General features: G+C 46.9%; 1 protein-coding gene across 1 annotated transcript in view; it reads left to right on the top strand.

Moving 5' to 3' along the window:
• Positions 1 to 223: 223 nt before the first annotated feature.
• The window catches only part of AP1M1 (adaptor related protein complex 1 subunit mu 1), a 28,040-nt gene continuing 13,000 nt past the window's right edge, over positions 224 to 15,263 (top strand). Inside the window, exons 1-5 of the mRNA XM_016157770.2 lie at positions 224 to 388; positions 6,143 to 6,299; positions 6,904 to 6,971; positions 8,575 to 8,705; positions 9,623 to 9,770. Of these exons, the coding sequence (XP_016013256.1) occupies positions 347 to 388; positions 6,143 to 6,299; positions 6,904 to 6,971; positions 8,575 to 8,705; positions 9,623 to 9,770 (546 nt within the window). The 5' untranslated portion in view covers positions 224 to 346. The remainder of the gene's footprint in view (positions 389 to 6,142; positions 6,300 to 6,903; positions 6,972 to 8,574; positions 8,706 to 9,622; positions 9,771 to 15,263) is intronic.

Here is a 15,263-nt window from a genome sequence, read left to right on the forward strand (position 1 = left end):
AAGATCTCGTCGCCCAGCGGGGCAGATAGAGGGTGCCCTGCATCAGTCGGCTCCGCCCGGCCCTGACCCTCTGGGTCTTATTTCCGGGATGCTGTAGCTGGGAGCGGAAAATAAGGTCACACGCGGTGTATTGCACCGGCGCACACTCCACCCCGCGCCTGCGCATTCCTCACGGCTCCTCCTTCGACCGGACATAACGGTCCGCGCGCGGCTCCGCGGCCCGGAAGTGGAGGCGAACCGTCGTGGGGCGTGCCCGGCCTTTCCCAACGCCCGGCAGTTCCCGCCGTCGCTGCCGCCGCTCCGGCCACTGCCGCCTCGGCCACTGCCGGGGCTTTCCGCAGCCGCCATGTCCGCCAGTGCCGTCTACGTGCTGGACCTGAAGGGCAAGGTACGGAGGACTTCCCACCCTCCTCGTTGCCAGGCAACTGGCGGGGACCTCGCCCTTGGAGGGGGGAACCCCACCCTGTTGCTAGGTAACCGGCCAATAGGACCCACCCTGGTCCTAAATAAAGAAGCCGATAGGTCTCATTTGAGGGGTCTACCTTGTTGCTAGGTTACTTGGCAGGGGTCTCCGGTTTTTGAGCCCCACCTCGTTGCTAGGTAATTGGCTGCATGACCTAGCTCTCGCTGTGGGCAGGGGCTTCAGGTGTTCCTGGGGGCCGTGGGAAGGGCGACCCTTAGCCGGCTTCGGAGCCTGGCCCAGCGCCGAGCAGCCGCACGACCCTTGACCGAAAGTGGCAAAGCGTATCGGGGCTAGTGTGCCCTCGAGCCAGTCCCGCCCTCTGGGAGCGCTGGAGCTTCTGTTTATCTGGCTGTTTCTCTGTGCTAGTCTCTGAATTTCTTAACGTTCGTTGTAACATTACGTTACAAAGGTTAGGTGAGGCGGGTGATGGAAGAGTCATTTTGCCGAACAGAGAAACTGAGGCACAGGGAGGTTCCATAACCCGCCCGCAGTCACACTGATCACAGAGAAGTGGTAGGTTTAGGAGTCGAGTCCACAGTCGTTTGTTCATTCAGCTGGTAATTAGAGGAGCACCTCCTAGGTGCCATGCAGGGTGCTACTTTGGGTGAGCAAAATCAGTCGGGTGCTTCTGGAGCTCACAGTCTGGTGGGGGACAGGGACACTGATCTCAAAAAGCACAGATAAATGTAAATGGCAATGATTTAGCAGTGAGGACATAATAGAGAGTCAAATTCTGCTGGGTGTCAGGGAGGGCTTCCCAGAGGGAGTGACAAATTGGACTGAGACATGAAAGAGGAGTTGGACAGAACTAGGACCCAGGTGCCTTTCCCAGGGCTATCTGAGAAAGCTGCTTAAAGGAGGGCTCTTGAAGTCTTTCAGAAGTGGGTTGCTGCCTTCCCCCAGTCCATTCTGCTGGGTGGAAGGCAAGTGAGTATCTGGCCTCTCACATCTGGGAACAACAAGAACAGGTCCAACAACATTAAACTTTTAAGTCCCACATAGCTCAGTGAGAGAACTGTGGGTGTTGGGCCTAGGTGGGGTGGGCATTAGTTAGCTTACAAACAGGGGGAATGAAGATGAAATGGCTGCCCCTTCCTGCCCCACTCCCCACCCCAAGCACTTTCCCAGAGTCCTTTGGGTGAGTTTCCTGCTTTGAATGCCAGCCAGAATCAACTGGTGAGTCCCGGTGCTGGGCTTCCTTCCCTGGCCTTCTTAGAGGCAAGGAAAGACACAGGGCATGCCTGGGCTAGGTGGGCAGTGTTTTCTGAGTCCTGATAGCACATGTTCTTGCTTCCACCCTGGCCACTGTGTCTCCAGAGGCCCCACAGGCTACCTGTCACAGCTCATGTGTTCCTTCAGCACACATTTCAGCAGCACCTAGCATGCACCAGGCCCTGTGGTGACCATCTCACCATGACTCTGGAGTTAGGGCTGAGGTCCGAACTCATCTCTGCCACTCAGGGATGTCACCTTGGGCAAGTGCTTTCACTATTCAGAGTCCGCAGTCCATGTTAGCCTTCATGGGCCTAGAGGTCTGGCAGGGGAGACACATGACTCCAGATGATCAGATCCAGTTAGCCACAAGGGCATGCACAAGGCCCCAGGTAATGTGATTACCTAACCTCAGTTTTGGCTGGAGATGTGGTTATAAAATGTTTCCTGGAAGAGCTGGAAAGGTGACCAGGTGGCAGTTAGGCAGACAAGGAGACATTGCAATGGGGCCAGGGGATGAGAAACAGCCAAAGTCCTGGAGGATGGTGCCAGGAGGACTGTGGGTTTTGAGGATCTTCAAACAGGAGAGAAGGCCAGAGGGGACCATTTCGATCCCAGGAAATAGAAGCCACCACAAGGAGATTGTAGCCTAGGAAAAGCATGGTCGGTGCTGCCTTGTGGGGAGCTCCAAGGCCAGCCACCAGCTCCCCTCCCATCCTCAGCAGCCATCATGTCATTTATCATTCCACTCTCCACAGACCTCATGTTTCAAAAGTTTGCCTCCTGCACAGACTGCATTTAATCCAAAATAAGGTCATGGCACATCAAGAAATATATGACCACACGTCCATCTGCTAGCCGGAGCCTTTGATCCAGTGTGGCCACACATAGCTGATAGAAATCTCTCCACTACATTTCTCTTTCCTTATCTTTCTTGCTTTTCTCTAGTTTCTGACACCACTACCACTCTCTTCAACAGGCTTCTGCTGGCCTCCAGGTCACTGCACTCTCTGCCTCTTGTTTCTCTCACTGGCTGCCGGCCCCACCTCTCCTGCCCTTCCTTTAGATGTTGGCCCCTCAGGCTCGGGCCTAGGCATGCCGCCCGTACTGTCCTCTCCTCGTGCTGGCTTTGATTCATGTCAGTGTGCTAACGACTCAAATTCGTACCACAATCCAGAGCACTTAATCTGGAAACCCACTGGCCTCCAGGACACAGTGAAGGTCCCACGGGCACCACAAACTCGGCATTTCCCAAATGAACTCCTACCACCCCCTAGACCTGTTCTCTCTCTCCATCTTAGCGAGTGACACGCCATCCATGGGACTGCCAGTGTTGAAGACCTGGGCATTATCCTGGCCTCCTTTTTATCACCCCACATTCATTGTACAGACATTTGCTGAGCAGCTACCACGGGCCAGGCTCTGTTCTGGATGGTGGGACACAGCTGTGAATGAGACGGAAGTGGTCCCTGTTTTCAGGGAGTGTTAGAGTCTGGTAGAAGTGACAGATGATAAATGAGGATACAAATGAATGTATAATGCAGCCATGATGTGGGCAGTGAAGGTAAAGTCAGGTTGGGCGTAGATCTCTCAGCCAGAGCAAGCAGGAAAGATTTCTTGGAGGAGGTGCCATTTGAACTGAGGCTTGAAAAGTGAAAGGAGCCAGGCCAGGGCATTCTGGGTAGAGGAAATTGCATGTGCAAGGGCCCTGAGGCAGGAGCATATGTGGATTGCTCAGTGGCCATTGACGGGGCCAGGATGACTGGAGTGGGGTGAGCCAGGGGAGCATGGACAGAGAGGGTTTGGAGGGGTTGAAAGAGCCAGACGGCCATGGGGACAGACTTGCAGTTCATTCCATGTGAGGGGAGCCTGGGGTGGACAGCATTTTCAGGGGAGAGACATGATCTGACTTCTGTTTATGAAGACCCTTCTTGCTCTTTGTGGGGAAGGAATTTTGGGTCAAGAGCAACAGTACGAGTAGGAGATTGTCACTTTAAAGTTGCCTGCCTCCTCCAGTCTGTCCTTTCTCCTGTCTTTGTCTTCTCCTCTGGGACCCACCTCCAAGACTATCGTCATTCCACCTAACCAGTGCTCTTAGGTTCCCCCAAGGACTATGTCTCCCAGCTCATGGCCTCAGCCTTGCTTGTTTCTCTGCCTGTATCCCACCTATCCCTTCAGGTCTCAGTTTGAAGGTCATGTCCTCAAGGAGACCCTTAGTTTCCCCCAAGCAAGTTTCTCAGTATAGGGACCCTATCTGTCTTGATCACCTGTGTCCCTAGGCCCAGCACAGTGCCATCATAGAGAGACGTTTGGTGTGTGCTTGTTGAGTGAGTGGACCTCTGTGCATCCCTGGTGAGAGTGAGCAGATAAATTGCTCACTGCTCTGAGCACTCTGGGGGCCTGAGGACTCCATGCCAGCAGCAGCCCCCAAAAGTGGATACCTGGAGAAGAAGGTGGGCTTTGGGAAGCCCAAAAACCTGTTTAGCAAGCAGAAGTGACCCTGCAGGGAGTGAGAAGTGAGACTGAAATCCTGACTCAGCTTTGCTTGCTTTGTGACCTCAGGCAGGTGGTACCACCTCTCTGGACATCATTGTCTCTCTAAAAATAGCAGTCCTATCTCATGGCTGGGGCAGTGTATGAGACAGTATATAGTCTTGGCAAGGAGTATATGAAGGAATACCTGGAAGCCCTCAGCCAGGGCCTGGTCCAAGTGCTCATGAGCTTACCCACTGGGTGCTGGGTCCCTAAAAGGCCTGAGCCTCAGCAGAAAGAGGGCACAGGGTCACTTGCCCACAGGCTATGAAAGAGAAACTGGGAAAGGAAGGTGGTCTCTCTCTCTAACTTCATTTCTCTTGTTTCCAGCTTGAAATGATAAAAACAGTGATATATTTTATGAAACTGCATGTTCCAAGGTGAAGGGGTCTGAATGTACTTATCTGCTTTGGCTGAAGCAGTGTCTGAGTAGAATACGCTCCTCAAAAGAGCCTGCAAAAAAAAGTATACACACTCCCTAAAACAGCCACTATAGTTAGTCATTCCTGACCACCTTATACTCTCTGTTCTACTTATCTTACAATGCTAACAAGTTCCCAAAACACAAAGAAGAACTGCTACAAATAACTAGTTGTAGTTTTAACTTTTATATTCTGCTGTGCCTATAAAATAAACAGACCTAATAAACAATGGCTCCTGGCTACATGTCCCCTGCGTTTGTAAAACAACACAGGTCAGGCCGCCCTCCCCCCCGCCCCGCCCTGGCAGACTCTTCACCAAGGCAGGTGGTATCCAGGTCGTTCAGCTCATTGATGATCTCAGTGCATTGCTGAGTCTTGCAGCTGGCTGTCCTCCTGGGTCCAGGAGGTAGCTCTAGGTGGCATCTTCAAATAGAGCCTTGCCTAGGTTGGCAAAACCTTAGACCTTTTTATTTCTTCAGGGAGGTGTAACTTATATGTAACAAACTGGCTAGAGTTTGACCAGCAGACGTCATATATACCCATGAAGCCATGAGCACACATTCTGTCACCCCCTAAAGACTCCTCATACCTCTTGTGTCCATCCCTCTGCCCATCCTATCTCCAGGCAGCCACTGATATGTTTTTTTTGTGACCATTTCCTAAGATTTTATAAAAGTGGAATCATGCAGGATGCGCTGTCCATTGTCAGGTGTCTTTCACGTTACCCAGCCATCCTGAAATTCTTCACGCTGTCACGTGTGTCAGTGGTCGCTTCTCTTCATGGCTGAGGAGTGTCCCATGGTGTAGATAGACATGGTTTGTGTCTTCGTTCACCTGTGGAAGGACATGAGCATTCTCTCAGCCTGGGCCCATTTAAAATAAAATCGCACGAGCATTCATGGCCGAGTCGTCACATGGACACATGGTTTTGTTTCTCTTGGGTGAATACCTAAGAGAGGGACGGCTGGGTCATAAGCTGGTTTAGCTTTGTGAGAACCTGCCAGACTTTACCAGAGTGGTTGTCCCATTCTGCGTTCCCATCGGCAGTGGATGAGCGTTCCGGCTGCTGCGTATCCAAACCCACACAGGCTGTGAAAGAGAGAAGGGCTTCTCTTCAGGCCATGGGGGTTCTAGCAAATGTGAAGTCAGCAGTGTTCCCCAAACAGGCACCCTGACACAGGCAAAGAGCAGGGTGAGTCAGCACAGGAAAGACTCTAGAATGTCTCCAGCGAGAGGCTACAGGTCGTTGCTAAGCCCAGTGTCTCCCGAGCATTTCCATCCTGGGCCCTTGCCCCATTCCCCTCCCATAGGCCCCCGTGAAGACCCTGCTGGCCCTGTGGAAGTTCCCTTGGGAAACACACTCCTTGGAAACTCCTTGGGGGATGGGGATCAGGTATCCTTTGATGGACAAGGGTGTGATTAGAGTCCTCTGAGGGAGAGAAGCAGGTGGGTCTCACCCTCCACCCCGGGCACTCAAAATGAAAGCGTCTTCCCTCCTTACCACCCCACCCAGGTGCTCATCTGCCGAAACTACCGCGGTGACGTGGACATGTCAGAAGTGGAACATTTCATGCCCATCCTGATGGAGAAGGAGGAGGAGGGGATGCTGTCACCCATCCTGGCCCACGGTGGGGTCCGCTTTATGTGGATCAAGCACAACAACCTGTATTGTATCCCTTTTTGGTGGAGCTCCTGGGGGACTCCTTTGTGTGCGCACACACGTGCAACCAAGAGCTGCCAGCTCATGCCCTGCCTGGCCCAGAGCCGGCTCAGGCACTGCGGGGCCAGAAGGCCCTGCCCCGGCCCCTAGGAGCAGCCTGCTGCCAGAGGAGATGGGCCGAGAACACATGATGACAAGGGCAGTGGGTGTTAGGAGAGGAGCAGATGTGATGGGGATTTCATCTAGTTTGGGGACCCAGGAAGGCTTCCCCAAGGAGGTTGACATCCTGGAGGAGACTCGCAAGAAGGCAAGGTGACTGCAGGCACAGGGGTGGATGGGCCCAAGGAACACTAGGCCTGGGAGAAGGCTCTGCATGGGAAAGCGAGGCTCACTCCAGAAGCCGTGGCACGGGTGGCTGGACCATGGAGGAGGACACGTGGTAGGAGCAGGGCCCCAGCAGTCGGCAGAGCTCACACTGCGGGGTCTCCTAGACGTCCCCTTCATTGTAGTGGGACGTGAACAGCTGGGGTGGGGCCGGGGGAAGCTCCGAGCCCGGAGTGTGCAAGGTGGTGGCCCAGGCCTCCGAATGCTCCTTGACTGTGGCCGCCGTACAGTGGTCGCCACCTCCAAGAAGAACGCGTGCGTGTCGCTGGTGTTCTCCTTCCTCTATAAGGTGGTGCAGGTGAGTCGAGCCGCCGGGGCCCCAGCGCGGTGTCGGTCACTCTGGCATTGCCGTGTTTCTCCCTGTGCCAGTCACCCAAGGCGCTGCAGCAGCCCCAGGGAGTTCTGGGCTGAAACCCCAGGAAATGGGCTAGGGGAGCTGCAGCTGCCCTGTGTGTGGGAGTCTACGGCCGTAGTTGCCCGCCCCCACCCTGGTGAGGAGAGGAAAATGGACAGGAGAAGGTGAGGGACAGGTATGCCCTTCAGGTGGTTGTGGAAGGGTGGAAGGTGACCAGCCGAGTCAGGGGTTGGGAAGGCGAGGTAACCAGGAGGAGGGCAGAGCTAAGCTCTGCTCAGAATCTCCTCAGGGGCCCTCAAAGTGCAGGTCCTCCATGGAGAGAGCTAATACATGCCAGGCCTAGGCTGACAGCGAGATGTGAAGGCATAGAAAGCAGCACGTGCAAAGGCCCTAGGGCAGGAGTAGTCAGGCCAGTATGCCCAGGACAGAGGGAGCCAGGGACAGCGTGTGGGGCTGAGGTCAGCACTGTGGGCAGAGCTGGACCACGGGAGGAGGTTGAGGGAGGCATGCAAGGCCTAGTGAGGAGCGTAGATTTCATTCCAAGTCTGAAGAGAGATGGCGGAGGGCTTTAGGCAAGAGACTGCTGAGACCTGGTCTGAGTTAAGACATTCTCTTAGTGTGGAGAGAATGTGAGGACAGCAGGGAGGCCAGTGAGGAGGTAGCTGCAGCTACTAGAAAAGAGACGGAGGGGCTGGGTCGAAGCCAGGCCCGTGGGGTTGAAGGAAGTGGAGAATTGGCCCCAGGAGGTCTGAGGTGGGCTCAGGAAAGCTTCTTGCCTTTGGTGGTGCCATGTGCAGCTAGTGCAGGAGCACCAGTGCCGACCCTTGCGGAATGGGCTGGTCTGGCCGTGAGGGCGTTGGGGGAGAGCAGCAAGTGGCCCTTCAGTGTGGAGTGGTGGTGCTGTCGCAGCCAGGGCCTGGGAGTGGGGAAGTGGGAAGGAAGCAGGTCTCCCGCCTGGATGGAGTGTCTTACAATTTCTCTGCTTTGGTGACCTCCTTTGGTGTTTGTGGTAATGGAAGGTTCTCCCTTGAGCCTCTTAATTTCCTGTTGAAATGGGGAAGATGGGTCTTTCTGCATAGCTGTACAGATAGGCAGCTCACGGAGGTCGGGGAGTCTGGGAGGATCACTTGTCCTGTCCCCAGTGGCTCTTGCCCCTCACCTGAGTCACTTCTGACTCAGAGGCCAAGGGTGACAGTTATAGTGAGAATTAAAGAGAAGCTGGGAAGGGGTCCCAGGCCTGGAGGTGTCTGTCAGGGAGGGGAGGAGAGCAGTCTTCAGGGGATGCGGAGCTTCTGACCAGGCCTCAGGATGCCTGCGCTTCCCCAGCCTGGTTCCCATTTCTCAGGCGGCCACATTGCTACTCTTATTTCCTGAGTCAAAGGCCTAATCCGTAGCACGTCACAAAACCTGGGAAATGGGCAAATGCAGCATGTGGGCTGTTGTCTCCAGCCTTGGAGTGTGAGGGGCACACGGATTTGAGCAAGTGCTCATCCCTCCCGCATCCTTCCTCTTGCCCATCTGCCTGCTTCCATCACCAACACCACAGGTATTTTCAGAGTACTTCAAGGAGCTGGAGGAGGAGAGCATCCGCGACAACTTTGTCATCATCTACGAGCTGCTGGATGAGCTCATGGACTTCGGCTACCCCCAGACCACAGACAGCAAGATTCTACAGGAGTGAGTGGGCGTGGTAGGGGGTCTGGGGGGCTGATCCCAACAGTGACAGTTTGGGATCGTTTCCCATGTAGCATTCCTGCATGGCATGAGTGGTTTCCTATTACTAGGTCTTAATTTTTCATCCATGAAGGTATACTAAATGCCTGGTTGTTAGGGAGTCACCTGCCTTTGTTTTAACAGCCACAAAGGAGTCTGTGATTAAAAAAAAATATTTTTTGCCTTCTCTGGAATCCTGCCCTTCAAATAATGGCCACCATGGGTTAAGCACTTCTTATGAACAGGGCCATTTACAGTCAGTTGATTTATAATCTGAGGTGCTGTCTCCCATTGTACACGGGAGGAAAGGGACTCTCAGAGAAGCCATGTAATTTGCCCACATCTCATGCCTGTTGCTCCCCAAGTGGGAGCGGGGTCACCAGGTTACTTTCCCAGGGCGGTCAGTCTCCTCTGCATACCAACACTGGTTTTCCTCACTGTCTCTGTCTCCTTGGACTCCCCAAATGAACGCTGTACACGAGTGGTCCTCAACCTTTTTGGCACCAAGGACCAGTGCTCCTATGAGAGTCTTAATGCCTGATGATCTGAGGCGGAGCTGAGGCAGTGATGCCAGCGCTGAGGGGCGGCTGCAAAACAGAGGACACTTAATTCACTTGCCGCTTGCCTGTCGCTCACCTCCTGCTGTGCGGCCCAGTTCTAACGGGTCACTGACTGGTACCAGTCCACAGCCCCGGAGCTTGGGGACCCCTGCTGTACACTCATTGTAACTCAAGTTTATTGGTTTTTTTCAAAATCATAAGATATTCTTAAATAGTCCCAGGTGAAACCAGAGCCTGCCTTTTCTGGAGCCTGCTACAGTGAGGGGCTGTTTTCAAGAATGCCAGTTCCTGGGCATCTTAAATCTGAGTGTGTTCCCTTAGGTACATCACTCAGGAAGGCCACAAGCTGGAAACGGGGGCCCCGCGGCCACCAGCCACTGTCACCAACGCAGTGTCTTGGCGGTCCGAGGGCATCAAGTACCGGAAGAACGAGGTGTTCTTAGACGTCATCGAGTCAGTCAACCTCTTGGTAGGCTTCCTTTCTTTCTTCTTTTAAAATTTTATCTTCTCCATGATTGTTGTGGGAGCAAGTAGACTTTAAAACTATCGAAGCCCTAAGAAATATTTAGGTTCCATGTGATAGCAAATCAGCAGAATTCAGTTTTGGCCACTCATTGCAATGCGAGCTTGTTTTATCTTCATTAGCTTTTGTTCTTATTTAGAATCAATACATGTGCATTGTTTAAAAAGAAAAAGCAATATATAAAGTTAGAAAGTGAAGGGCTCTAATCAGAAAGACTGCCTTGCTTAAGAAGTCATTGTCATCCTTTGGGGCTTCATTTTATAGCTGTATAAACGTACATTGTTCTACAAATCTGGGAGCATAAGATGTGGTTCTGCAAAATAACATTTTTTGTTTCTGTTTCGGGTTTTTGTTTTACTGTTTTGTATATCTTTGTTTTTTTCTTTACTTTAACTTTTTAAATTATCATTAGGTAAATTGACCTATGCATTTTAACCCATGCACAGGGTTGTGTACCCACAATCAGTTTCAGGACACTGAACCACCCCGTCACCTTGGAAACCTCCTTGTGCTCTCCCTTGGTGGTGGCACGGTCCTGCCCGTCCCAAGTTCCTTGCTACCACTGATCTGGTCTCTGTCACTGTAGTTTTGTCTTTTTTTTTTTTTTTTTGAAATTGTCATATGAATGGAATCCTACAGTATGTGACCTTTTAAGTCTGACTTCTTTTATTTAGCATATCACCTTAAGATTCATCCATGTTGCTACATTTTTTGAAAGTTTGTTTCTTTTTACATTTATTTATCTTTATTTGTATTCTGATCCGCAGTGTGTTTATCCATTCACCCACTGAAGGACGTTGGGTTGATTCCAGTGTTTGGCAGTTGTGAATAGAGTTGCTATAAATGTTTCATGTACAGGCTTATGTGTGGACAGTTTTTGTTTCTCTAGGGCAAATATCCAGGAGTGGGATTGCTTGGTCATATGTAGGCGCATGTTTACTTTATAAGAAACTGCCAAACCATTTTCCAGATTGACCACGCCATTTTTCATCCCCACCAGTAACATATGAGAGAGTTGGTTACTCCACATCCTTGATCAGCGTTTTTATTTTTGTCATCCTAATAGTATGTTGTGGTATCTCATTATGGCTTTCATTTGCATTTCCCTAGTGGCTAATGACATTCAACATCTATTTATGTACTTCTTTGTCACCCATATATTCTCTTTGGAGAAGTATCTTTTCATGTCTTTTGAGCATTTTTTAATTGAGTTGTTTGTTTTCTGATTGTTGACTTTTGAAAGTCCTTTATCTATTTTGGATATGAGTCTTTTGTCGGACGTGCCATTAGAAAATGTTCGCTCCCGGCCTGCCACTTGTCCTTTCGTTCTCTTGGCAGTGTCTTTCAGAGAGCAAACATTTTTAATTTTGAGTAAGTCCAATTATCAATTTTTTAAAAATTGTGCTTTTGTTGCAATGTCTGAGAACTCACTCATTGCTAAACCCAAAGTCATATATATTTTTTTCTGAAAGTCTTATAGTTGTACATTTAGGTCTGTGATCAATTTTGAGTTAAATTTTACATAAGATATGAGGTTTGTATCTGTTTTGTGCATATAAAACAATTTTTGCATCTCTAACATTTTTTGAAAAGACTATCCTTTCCCCATTGAATTACGTTAGCATTTTGTCAAAAATCAATGGGCATATTTGTGTGAGTCTACTTCTGGGCTCTCTATTATGTTTCATTGATCTGTATGTCTGTTCCTTTGCCAATACCATACTTCCTTGATGGCTAACTTTGTAGTAAGTCTGAAAATCAGATTATGTGATTCCCCCAACATTCTTCTTTTTCAAAGTCTTTTTAACTAGTTTAGTTTCTTTGTATAGAATTTTAGAGTTGGCTTGTCTATATCTACAAAAATGTCTGCTGAGATTTTGAGTGGTATTGTGTTAAATAATTTTATTAATCAATTTGGGGGGAAATTGATATCTTTAGTAAGTCTCATTATTTATGAAACAGTATGTCTGTATATTTAGGTCATCATTGATTCTTTTCTATTAGCATTTTGTAGTTTTTAACATGTACATGTCTCGTTCAATTTATACCTAAGTATTTCACTTTTTGAAGCTATTTTAAGTTGTATGTATTAAATTTTATTTGGTAGTATTCACCAGTGAAACTATCTGAGCCTGGAAATTTCTTTTTCAGAATATTTTTAATTATTAATTTCAATTCTTTAATGGTTATAGGATTATTCAGCTTTTCTGTTTCATCTTGAGTGAGTTTTGGTAGTTGGTTGTTTTTAAGAAGTTGGTCCACTTCATCCAAGTCATTGCATTTATATGCATTGTGTTGTTCATAGTAGTCCCTTGTTATCTTTCTAATGTCTGCAGGGTCTGTACTGATATTCCGGATATTGGTAATTTATGTCATCTTTCTTATTTCTTTGTCAGTCTTGTGAGAGGTTCATCTATTTTACTGATGTTTACAAAGAATCAGTTTTTGATTTCATTGATTTTTGTCTATTGTTTTTATTTTCATTTTCACTGATTTCTGCACTAGTATTTCCTTCTCCATGATTTGGGTTTATTTTGGTCTTCTTTTTCTAGTTTCTTAGGGTGGAAACTGAAGATAATGTTTTAAAACCTTTCTTTTTCTAGTATAAACATTTTAATGCAATAAATTTCTCTCGAATCACTGCTTTAGCAGCTTCCCAAAATTGGTATGTTGGATTTTCATTTTTGTTCAAAGTATTTTCAAATTTGCCTTTGAGATTTTCTTTTTCATCCATTGGTTATTTAATATTGTATTGATTAGTTTCTAAATTTGCAAATTTTTATTTTGTTGGAATTTTTAATTACGCTATTGTCTAAGAATGAACTTTGTATAATGTCAGATCTTTAAAGTTTGTTAAGGTTTGTTTTAATGGCCAGAATATGATCTTTCTCGATGAATGTTCCATGTATGCTTGAAAATAAAAGTATATTCTGTTTTTGTTGGATGGAGTGTTCTATAAATACCAGTTAAATCTAGTTGGTTGAAGGCATCATTTGGTTCTAGCAATTCTCACTGATTTTCTGTGTATTAGTTTTATGTATTACTGAAAGAGGAGTATTAAAATCTCCAACTGTCATTGTGAATTTGTTTATGTCTGCTTCGTATATTTTCAAAGTCTGCTGTTAGATACAAGCACATTTAGGATCCTTACGTTATGTTTTCTTAGTGAACTGAGCACTTTATCATTAATTATATAATGTCCCTCTTTATCTCTGGTAATCTTTTTGTTCTGAAGTCTATTTTACTGTTAATAGTGTCACTCCAGAGTTCTTTTGATTAGTGTTTACATGGTACATATCTTTTTATCCTTTTACTTTTAAAAAAAAATTCTTTTATTTTTAACAACTACATCATATTTGAAGTGAGTTTCTTGCTGGCAATATATAATTGGGTGATTTAAAAAAATCCATTCTGATAGTCTGTCTTTTAATCAATATATTTAAAGCATTTATACTTAACCGTGGCTATGAATTTTTTGGATTCAAATCTACTATTTTACTGTTTGTTTTCTTTTTGTTCCCTCTGTTTTTCATCCCTTTATTTTCCTTTTCCTAACTTTTCTGTGGATTATTTGAACATTTTTAGTACCCTATTTTGTTTCTTTATTGTGATTTTTACTATATCTTTGTTTAGCTTTTTTAGTGATTGCTGTAAAATACATACCTTTTCACGGTCTACTTTGAATCAGTATTTTACCACTTTAATTAAAATTTAGAAACTTCACTACCCCTTTATGCTAGAGTTGTTTTATATATTTATCTACATGCATTGAAACCCCACCAGACAATCCATGTTAAAGTTTTGTTTTCAAGTGTTAAACATTTACTTTAAAAAATTCAGGAGGAGAAGAATAGTCTACCGTTTTTACCCAGATATTTACCGTTTCTGTTGTTCTGCCTTCATTCCTGATTTTCCAGGTTTCCTTCTGTATCATATCTCTTTCATCTAAAAGCTTCTTTTAGCAGTTCTTCTAGAGCAGGTCTACTGGCTACACATTCCTTTGGTTTTACTTTATCTGAGAATGTCTTTATTTCACCTGAATTCCTAAAGGAGATTTTCACTGGATGTCGAATTCTGGGTTGACTGTTTTCTCTTTGCGCCTTAAAAATGTGCCACTTCCTTCTGGGCTCCATGGTTTCTGATAAGAAATCCACAATCACCTGGATCCGTATTCTCCAGTTGGCACCATGTTATTTGTCTCTGGCTGCTTTCTAGATTTTTTTTTTTTTTTTTTTTTTTGGCTTTAGTTTATAGCAGTTAGATTATGATGTGGCTAGGTATGGATATGTTTGGCTTTCTAACATTAGGGATTTGTTTGACTTTTTGAATCTGTAAGTTTATGTCTTTCACCAAACTTGGGATATTTTCATTATCTTCTCAAATTTGTTCTCATTGTTTCACTCTTTTCTTTCTAAACTCCAGTGACATGAATGTTAGACCTGTTATTGCCCCATGGGTTCCTGAGGCTCTGTTCATTTCATTCTGTATTATTTTCTCTCTGTTGTTTTAGATCGAATAATTTCCTTTAACCTATTTTCAAGTTTACCGACCCTTTACTCTTATCACCATTCTACCATTGAGCCTATCCAGTGAGTTTTTGTTATTGCATTTTTCATTCTAACATTTCCATTTGATGCTTCTTCATATCGTAATTATTTGCTGAGATTTTCTATTTTGACATTTTTTGTAAGAGTTTTTGCAGTTTTTATCATAGCCGTTTACGGTGTTTGTCAGATAACCCAGATCAATATCTAGGTCAGTGTTGGTGTCTATCGATTGTATTTTCCATGTGAGCTGAATATTCATAGTCTTTGTATACTGAATAGTTTTAGATTATATCCTGGACTTTTTGAACATTATCTTATAAGATTCAAGGTCTTATTTAAATTATATGGAAAACGTTGGTATTTTTGTTTTAGCCAACAGTCGACCTGGCTCAGTTTAGGCCACAAGTCCCCACCCGACTCCGTAGGCCATAAGTGTCAGTCAGTTCAGTTTTCAAAGCCTTTGTGCCATAGGTAACTTGAGTCTCTCCCAAGTATACACTGCCCAGTGGTCAGTCTGGGACTGGGAAGTTTGGTTCTCAAAGTTTTTGGGGTGCTAACGAGGATCCTGTCCCTGTAGCCCAGTTCTAGAGTGCTCTAGAGACATGAATAAGTCCATGGGGTTGCTTTCCTGAACTCCTCACTCTCCGCCAACTGTCTGGTACTTTCGGGCTGCTTGCAGCTTCTGTTTTTGGTTTTGTGGCCAAACACTTGGGGCTGCAGATCCCTACTCTGTCACACTTATCCACACTTGGGCCCGAATCCTGAGCTTGCTCTACCCTCTCTGAACAGCGGCTGGATTGCCTGGGGCCTAGGATGTAGAGAACAAAGAAGAGGGGGGAATGGGAGATGTCTGTACTCCCCGAGTGACGAGTGACGAGAGTGACGAGTGACG

This window comes from Rousettus aegyptiacus, unplaced genomic scaffold, assembly GCF_014176215.1.
Source record: "Rousettus aegyptiacus isolate mRouAeg1 unplaced genomic scaffold, mRouAeg1.p scaffold_m13_p_16, whole genome shotgun sequence".
Taxonomy (NCBI): Eukaryota; Metazoa; Chordata; class Mammalia; order Chiroptera; family Pteropodidae; genus Rousettus; species Rousettus aegyptiacus.